This window comes from Dryobates pubescens, chromosome 2 (assembly GCF_014839835.1).
Source record: "Dryobates pubescens isolate bDryPub1 chromosome 2, bDryPub1.pri, whole genome shotgun sequence".
Taxonomy (NCBI): domain Eukaryota; kingdom Metazoa; phylum Chordata; class Aves; order Piciformes; family Picidae; genus Dryobates; species Dryobates pubescens.
Window position 1 is genome coordinate 33,100,269 of NC_071613.1, and position 9,008 is coordinate 33,109,276.

Sequence of the window (9,008 nt, forward strand, 5' to 3'; positions counted from 1 at the left end):
ATGTTCTTATCACGGTTATCACCAGGCAATGCTAGTGTTGGTGCCATGGAAGCTTTCAGTACTGGCCTCATCTAAGCAAAAATACAAAGGGCCACTTCCAGCTGCTTCTGCTGCAGTTTTTAAGTTACTCAGATAATCACCCTTAAAATGGCCAATATGCACTTTGAGTACTCTATAAAACCAAGTATTAGTGCTTGGAGACTGCTCAGCTGCAATTTTTAGGGCTTCCAGTTTGAACTTAAGCATGTGGTGTTGTTTTAGAGAATTCTTAGCTTCTATTTGATCCTTTATGTTAAGATCTGTATTGCAGCAGAAGCTGGCCTGAAGCACATATCCTTCACTGCTTGGCTCTGTGGGCAACAGTGCCCTGAAGTGTCAGAGTATCAGTATCTTTTTGTGATCAGCTTGAAAGCATAAATAAATCTGCAGCACTAATCACTGCGTAAAAATAATGGCTTAAAGCCCCATCTCCTTTCAGGAAGAATTTCAAAACAAAACAAAACAAACACCCCACCGTTACTGGCATGAAAGCAAGGCCTGGTGCTATCTGATTTGCAGTTTTTAACAAGAAAACAATGACCTGTGCACAAAGACTATTAAACAGTTTTTCCAAATGTGATTTGCACTGAGGTAACTGACAATTCCCTATCCTTTTTTCACCCAAGAGGGGAGAGAAAGAAGGCACTAGCTTTGTAATTTCATTTGATTAAGCAATTCACTGTAGGCAGTATGACACTGGTGAAAGAGTATGTAATTTCAAGGCAGTCACAGCTTCAGTCTTCCATTCCAAGTTCTTGTTTCAGACTGAAAGACAAGCAGAAACATGAGTTAGCTTGTAGCAAAACAGTTTGGAAATTCTTTAAGACAAATTAGTGGAAGCCCTGACGATAAATATAGCTGAAGTTGAGAGCCAAAAGACAAGAATGGATATGCCACTTGTTTTGGGTAAGAACCAACATGTCAGAAAAATCACATGGCAAAATTTCAGACTCAAAAGGCAGCATGGACTCATCTTGAGATTTACCTGACAAACTGGCATGTGGAGATCTCTCCTCTCCTAGTTTTGAGCTGCTTATCCCATTTAGAGCAGAGCCATGTCACTAACACGATGGCATACTTACCTTTTCAAGTAGGCATGGACATTGTCATAGCCATGGTACTTGGCCAGATAGACCAGGACACCTGTAGCACATCGGCCATCTCGCTGTCGGCAGAAACTACAGTTGCAAATTCCACGACATGGTGGGCACCTCCAGGTCTAGATAAAAGAGCCAACATGCCTTTTAATAAACTGACACACCAGACATGATTCACACCCTCAAATTCAAAGAGAGCCCTGCCCCACACTGAGTTCTGCAGTGAGTATCAGTGCTGTGGAAGCTGCCTGAATCAGAGCACGAGTACATATTCTTCAGTCTGAGAGATTAAAGTCTCCTTTGCCTGCCTCACACATAGCCACAGGAAGCACTCTGCTCCCAATTCCCACACCACTTCCACAGCCCACAATACCAGCACTTTGTCCATCCACATTACAGTTCCTTTCCATAGGGCATTAAGCACTAATGTAAGGCAAATGAAAACACTATTCTTGTGTTTAAAACACAAAAACGTTTTGGCAGCTGCTCTGTTCTTGTAGGTTAGTCAGGCAAACAGAGCTACAGAAGTAGTAACTGCAACACCTTCTACAAAACATAACAGTCTGCAATTCAGTTTGAGTCAAACCAGGACTGCGTTATGTACTACAGGCCATGTAAGCAGTTCTCCTGCTAAAACTCTTCTGCTATGAACAACCAATGTATCTCTCTGCTCAAGATAAGCACAAGTCAGTCAAACTCTGAAGTGTCTTACCGGATCCAGCAATGCCGTTCGGACATCTTCCCCGTACCTATTGCGGAGGCAGGGCCCACAGAACTGCCCCCGTACGCCTATGCAGTCAGGGTTACGGCAGTTCGTCTTGGTGTCTATGGTTTTTTGGCGACACTGATGACAGGTGGATCCCTAGAACAGGGATTGAAGATGGCTCTTTAGTTAGGGGAATAGAGCACTTAATGAGCAAGCTTTTTGACAGCTAGCACGCCTATCCTGAAACAGAAAGCCACCTTGCAAGATTGAAGCAAGACTTTTAATTAAGCTTTTTCCTTGGTTGGTACCATCTAGGTTCTACAGTTGCTCCAGGGTGAAAGGAAGCTAAATGGCTTGGTAAAGGCTTTTCTATAAACTCAGGAGAAGACAGGAGATGACATTTCAAGATCTCAGGCACACTTCTCCCAACAATCACTTCCTTCCTCTCAGAGAGGGGGCTGACAGGGAATCGAATCTATTTGATGCTAAACCAGGTAGAGGGAATAGCAAGAAAATTACTTCCCAAAGTACACATTTCACAAAGTTGGTATATACTTACTGTGGCCCTGTTATACACTTTATCTCTAGCAGATCCACAAATATTATTCAGCTCTTCTGTTGTTATCTCCTCAACTGGGCGCACAACGTGTGGAAAAGCCATGGCACCACGGTGACCCCTCCTGGGAGTTCGGGCTTCATGCTGAAGAGTGAAGGCAATACTTTATTAGTTCAAGTAAAACCTCTACATAAACAAGTAGGATCTTCAAAGCAATGCCCAACTCTCAAATACCTATTGTGTATTTAAACAACAGAGAACAGATCTGTCTGAAGGCAAATAATATGGATACAGCTTTAGCACCTTCACTTCAAGGTGCAGAAACACTACTGGATCTTGCTTAATTCCTGCTGGAATGCAAGAAGTGACTTATCAAGGAAAAGGCAGGGAAAATGTTCTTTTCCTATACTTCCCAGGCTATGGCATACTCAGCTCCGTATGAATTGCTCTTTTCTTGAAGGGTTTTAAACATCAAAAACCAAGAAAACCCAACCCTGCAAAAGGAAAACAAGAAACTCAACATACCTCTGGGTATTCATCAGACATCTTTCTTCTTCTCACCAAGATGTACCGGTCGTCTTCCTCTACTGGTAAAGGTGTAGGAGGACCTTCAATTAGGGACCTAGATCTTGTGTGAGGCCGTGAACTTCTGTCTGGGTTCCTCCTCAAAGCACTTCTGGGTAATGAATGCCTTGGAAGTCGCTTTGGTCCCTGGAAAAGTTTAAATGTTTCTAATGAAACAGATGAAAACCCAGACAGCTCCTGTCCATACTATGACTGTTCCCCACTAAAGACATGCCCCCTTTCTGTCTTTGAGAATGATGAAGTTGCCCCAGTCTATCCCAGACAGAAAACACAAGGTAAAAACACTTTAGGGAAATTCATCTTGGGCATCCTACTAGCTACAAATAAATACTGAAAAGCAAATCTGTGTACATTAAGGTAGTAACATACAGTAACTGCCCCATGCAAGCAGCAGAACCAGTTTGTAAAGGGTTACAACTTTAAGTATCATTCCCATCTTCACACGTTACAGGTAAATTAGCAGTAAAGTTCTTTACACTGATGATGCACAATCCAGCCTTCTTAACTGCTGACCTAGATACAACAAGTATCAGGGTTTTTTTAAGGTTCCAAACTTGTGGAATATTCAGGCTTGACCTTCAAAGTCTGAGATACTCCTCTTACCTCCAGCCTTTGTTTAAATTTGTATTTACACAGCACACTGTTTAGTTTTATTGGCCTGGGGGGCTAAAACATCTAGCCCTCGTGAATTAATCTGTTCTGCTTTATGCAGTTGCAAATGCACAGTGAGGATGCCTGTTTTAGGAAGCAACAAAATTCTGAACTGGACTTCGATTTACATGTCTTACTAATTTCTTTAATGGCAATTCCCATTTGTAATGTCAGAATTTGAATCTCAGAAATCTGAAGGCCAATGTAGTACATTCATACTTACATGACTCACAGTTGGCAACGATTTTCTTCCATCAAAGATACCAGAAACATTTTGCAACTCAGCCATTAGTTTTGCAAGCTAACAAGGGAAAGAAAAAGGAAGCAGAGCCTTAAAAGGGTGTTTATGTGCTATTACAGACTATTAGATTAGGGCAATTGGTTTGAAGTACAATTATTTAAAGGCAATGCAGTCACTCTTCAACTTTTATGTCCATTTACATTTTAGTGCAAGTAATTTGAAAATGCTCAAACTTATTATGTTGAAGCCCTATTCTTTAGGCTACTGAAGTACTTAGCCTATGGATTTTCACATGCCAGTGGACATAAAGTATCAGACTTAAATATTAGGAATGTAAATTCCACTTCACGCATTCACATAATTCTCATTAGAGTTAATCTGAACAACGAAAAAGGACCCCTAAGAGTCAAGGGGGTGGAGAAGTGGGAGGGAGGGCATCCAGGGAGGAATTGAGTACTTGCCATTGCTTTGTTTTCTTTTATGTTTAAAGCTCTTTTTTCTAAAAACATGGCACCATTTTCTTCAGAATCAGAGTCTGAATCTGGAGTGGGCATCTGCTGTTCAGGAAGAGGTTCCACCTCACACTTTCTCCTCTCTGATCTTCGAGGTGTAAACTGCATGACTACTTTTAGAGGAACAGAGCATTTCTGCCTTCTCTGAGCCACCTCACTTGCAGCACTTTCATCATTCTCTTCTGAATCTGATTCCAATTTCTGTCAACAAACCAGAACGAAAGCACATGAATTCAAGTTAGTTGTTCTGCAATTAAATACAGTTTGAGAATATTTTGTTTGAGAGTGCTTAAGAAGATTATCTGGCTGAAATCTAGACATCTGTATCTCCAGTCCCAGTGCTATGTAGTGGGTTTTTTGGCGTGTGTTTGTGTTTCACCATTTGGTTTTGGTGTTTTGGTTTTTTTTTTTTCTTTTTTGTTTGGTTGGTTTCATCTTTGGAGGGTGTGAGGGAAGAGGCGAAGGGGGCTTGAGGACTTGAAAAAGAAAAAACAAAACAAAACAACCCCCAGCAAACAACAAAACCAAAACACATCCTCAGGGAGAACAACACTGTGCTGCCAAAACACATCAGAAAAAGGAGCTTGATTTCAGTCACAGCAGTCTTACCTGTCACCTGCAGCTCTAATAGCAAACACAGTTTGTGTGTGAGAAAGGCAATTGCCTTTAAAGGGCTTGATTTAGCAACATACTCTATTTGGGCATAAAAAATACTACACAGTACAGGATCAAACTCAAGTTTATAAGCTGTCAAGAACAGTCATCTTGCAGTATCAACGACATCAAGTGAAAACTTTCTTCTACAGCCAATTAATTAATCCCAGTATTTTATCTTTAAATTCTGATGTCTTGCATTCAACTTTTGTAAGAAACAAGGGTTCTGTGAGGACAGAAATTAGTTTCTTCAGTTAAAAGCCCATTTTGCAATAGCGTTTGACTTCTAGGTTTACACAGTAAGGTCCTTAACAGGCTTCCCACTTCATATTCGTGAGTCTCAAATGGCAATACTGATTTGCACAGAGCTTTGTGAAACCAGGCATGTTGTCCTGGCTGCCCATTTTGTGTAGTTATTGATTCCTTTTTTCTTATATATGTACATTCCAGACTTGTCTCCTGTTTATTCTCTTTACTGTTATTAGGAATCTCAGACATGTCCTCTTCACATCCAATGTATTTTTTTTCTAGTCATTCCTCAGCATATTCTTAAGCCAAATATGGTACTATTTCTTGTTTTCCCTACTAAATACTAACTGCTAGTCTTTTTAAGCAATAAAACTGCTCTTGCACTGATGTTAAGGAAAAGAAGAAAGCCAGGTGTCACCACTTATCGCTATCTACTGCTAAAGTACAGCATTTTCTGTGACAGTCAACAATGCAGGCCTGAACCCATGCCAATATACACTGGAGTTTGTCTCAGATTTCCTAGATTGCATGGGCTACCATAACACTTCACATTGAGGAAAACATGGCAGAGTCAAACACAGTAATATCCAGCAAGCACAGATTTAAGAGCTATTATATTTCAAAATCCATATGGCAGATTTTATTCTGAACATGCAATGGTCAGAAGCTTGGGAGATTTTTATGCAAGAAAATTAAACTACGGCTACTTAGGTTGTACATTAAATTAAATGCTGGTTCTTTCTAACATTTAGCTTTAAAGATGAAGCTGCTATCATTTTCCAATTAAAGAATGTGTAAAATTGCAAACTAAAATCAACTGTCTTACCAATGCATCTTGAATCTCATTTTCTGAAAAGCCACAGAAGGATTCGTCATCAGAAGCTTCATGAAAAATTTTTGCCAGTTCTTCTTTAATATCTGTCCTCAGTTTGCATTTCTATGAAGAATAGAATATCCTTTAACTGAAGTTGCATAGAAAATGATTCACAATTACAAGTGCAGTATAAGCAAACAGCTTTTTAAATAAAGAAATAACCCAAACAGTTATGCATTTAACAAGAGGTTTCAGAACTGCAGTTGCAAATTATCAGGCGTGTTAGGTTAGGTGACATTTCAAAGGCTAAAATAAATAGCTAATCTGTTTCCAACAATTACCACCTAGAAGCACAAGTGATGAGGGAAACGAAATTACAGCATATAACACACATTTGTAAGTACCAGACAAAAATGTAAGCAAAGCAAAGCAGTTTTAATTGTGCACAAAACATTTACAAGCTTTACAATTTTTGCAAGCTTTTCTATCACTGCACATTCAAGTTTTATTTGTTCTTGTACTGTACTTACTGTGTTTGCAAAATTATCAGAACCAAAACTGTCACAACTGTCATCAGAGGATGAGGATGTTTCCATGGGAATCAGTTTAGTATTTCGGAATGCTCTTAAGTTTTCCCTTCCTGAGCAACGGCGCTGTAAAAGGACAATGGCAGCACTTAATAAAGGAGACCTACTATAGCATCCTAGCTTTTAAGAACATTCTTAAATCAAAGTTTAGGAGGCCTGAGCATTCTAGGGTGTTCAACAGCCTTGACTACAAGGCAGAAGAATCACCATCAGCTTCAAAATAAATTACTGAAGTTAAAAAAGGGGAAGACTTTCTGCTTTTATACATTTCTGATCACTGTTATAGGTGAGGTTTGTTTGGCGTATTTAGAAAGAATTCTTTTATACACACAGCCAAGTGGAAACAGACACAAAATGTATAGCTCTCCCTACTCGTTCTAGGCAATGCTGGAAAAAGAATTACAGGTACACAAAGAGTACCTGTAAGTACACTTTGATTTATTACTTACTTCTCATTTGAGGCAAACTCTAAATATAATGTTGTTAAGGAAGCACTATGGATCATATCCATAGAAACAACTGTTCTAGGCACAACAGCTTGCTGTTTTGTCACTGGGCTGAAATACTTTTTTGATGGGTTTCAGGTTTTCATTTCCCAGAGAATGTTTCTGGTAATGACCCATTTTACCTCCCCAGAGTGGCAGCAACACGAAGGCCAAGGCTGCTGCACCCACACTTTGACGATGCCCGTGTCAAGCACTCTTGACTCTTCCGAGTTCACAGGCCCAGCCAACCGCGTTTTATAACCAGTTTAAATTAGCCAGGACAATTTAAAGACCTCCGTCCTCCCCCCAACACCATTCTGCACGCTTCTTTTCGCTGGAGCAGCACCCCTGAAGCTTGCCCACGCTTCAGCCTTCGCTGGTGCTGAGGAGAAGCAAAGAGCTTGCCGGCCCGGCCCCGGCACTCATGTGTCCTTAGACACAAAAGGGAACGTTTCTGGTGTCGCCCTTCGCCGGGGGGCTGAGGAGGACCCTAGACGGAGAAACTCTACCGCAGCAGGCCGAGCTGCCCCGAAGGGTGTCCCGCACGGGGCCGGCCTGCGCTATGAAGCCCAGGCCAAGTGACCTGTGATCACCACCGACGCTCAATTTCCCGTCTCGGGCGCAGCTCCTCAGCCAGGGTCGCTGACGGCGCGCGGGGCCTCTCGCTCCCGCCAAGATGGTGTCTCCCGCCTCGCGCGCGCCCCCCCCTCCCCCCCGCGCGCCCCGGCCGCAGGGGGGCAGCAGGGCGGCGGGGGGGCAGTAGGCGGGGCGCTGGGAGGCTGGTGCCAGGCCCCCTGCCCCCGGCCAAGTGTGGCGCCGAAGCCAAGCCCTCCACGTCGGGCAGGAGGGCGAGGGCACCGCCGGACCCGGGGAGCCCCAGCACAGTGGCGGCGCAGGAGGCCCGGGACTGCCGGCCTGCATGGCAGCGCTGTTCCCACGTCGCCTTCCCCGGGCTACCCTGCGAGCCTCAGGCCAAAGACTCCCCCTGCTCGACCTCTCCAGCCTCCCCACAGCTCCACTTCTCTCTGGAGAGCGAGGTAACGAGCAGCACAGACCCTCCCGCCCCACCTCCAGCAACAGCAGCGACCCGCAGCCATGTCGCGAGCCGGGCGAGCCGCCCCCCCGCTGCGAGCACCGCTCACCTGCGGGCGCGACGGAGCCATGCTGGCGGCGGCGTGGCGAGCCCCGGCGAACTGAAGGTTCGCGCCAAAGTGGCTGGGACTGAGGGGGGCGGGGCGGGGCCCGGCGGCGCCTTTCCCGCGTTGGCGCCCACGTCCTGGCAGATGCATCTGACACCCCCTCAGGATCGGGTACTCAGCGTGCCCACCCCACAGTCGTCTGCATATCTCTGCTGAGGACTCCATTAGTTATCTCGAGGCGCCCCAGGAGGGGACATACGCGAGCCCTATTTTGTTTTTTTCTGTTGGCAGTGAGGGGTTTGTGGAACTGCAAGGGCCTGGCACTGTGGCGCGAAAAGCTGCCGGCCGGAGCGCCACAGGAGTCGCATGCTAGAGAGGAGGGGTTGCGGGGAGTATGAGCCGGGGAGGAGACGGAGGAGGCCCAGTGGCTGCAGCTCGGTGTTACAGGGTTGGTGCTTTTACGTGCAAAGCCTGCGTCCGTGGCCAGCACTCTGGCGTAAAAACCGACACCCGCTCATGTCCAGCGGGGGTTCGCGAAAGACACGGGTCTGTGACACAGCTGCCCCCCGGGGCACCTCGAGTGGTCTTGCAGAACACGGGGCTGCCAGGCAGGATAGGGAAAGAGCAGGTCGCTCGAAAACCCACTCAAGAATGTGGACTTTCCCCCTATTGCTCCAGTAAGTGGGGTTCATC

General features: G+C 44.7%; 1 protein-coding gene across 1 annotated transcript; it reads right to left on the minus strand.

Moving 5' to 3' along the window:
• Positions 1-405: 405 nt before the first annotated feature.
• CDCA7 (cell division cycle associated 7) lies at positions 406-8,555 on the minus strand. Its single transcript, XM_054174384.1, has 10 exons — positions 8,319-8,555; positions 6,635-6,757; positions 6,117-6,227; positions 4,337-4,588; positions 3,858-3,935; positions 2,924-3,109; positions 2,402-2,542; positions 1,849-1,998; positions 1,122-1,258; positions 406-804 (listed from the first exon to the last, which is right to left on the minus strand). The coding sequence occupies exons 1-10, from the start codon at positions 8,538-8,540 to the stop codon at positions 774-776; spliced, it is 1,431 nt and encodes a 476-aa protein (XP_054030359.1). The 5' UTR covers positions 8,541-8,555; the 3' UTR covers positions 406-773.
• Positions 8,556-9,008: the final 453 nt, after the last annotated feature.

Bases quoted from the DNA above. Each gene is read 5' to 3' on its own strand.
- CDCA7 (XM_054174384.1), bottom strand. From the start codon at position 8,540: ATGGAGTCCTCAGCAGAGATATGCAGACGACTGTGGGGTGGGCACGCT. The intron at 2,543-2,923 runs GTATGTTGAGTT...TTCACTCTTCAG, and splicing joins TGTCTGATGAATACCCAGAG to CATGAAGCCCGAACTCCCAG. The intron at 805-1,121 runs GTAAGTATGCCA...CTTGTCTTTCAG, and splicing joins GTCCATGCCTACTTGAAAAG to TCTGAAACAAGAACTTGGAA.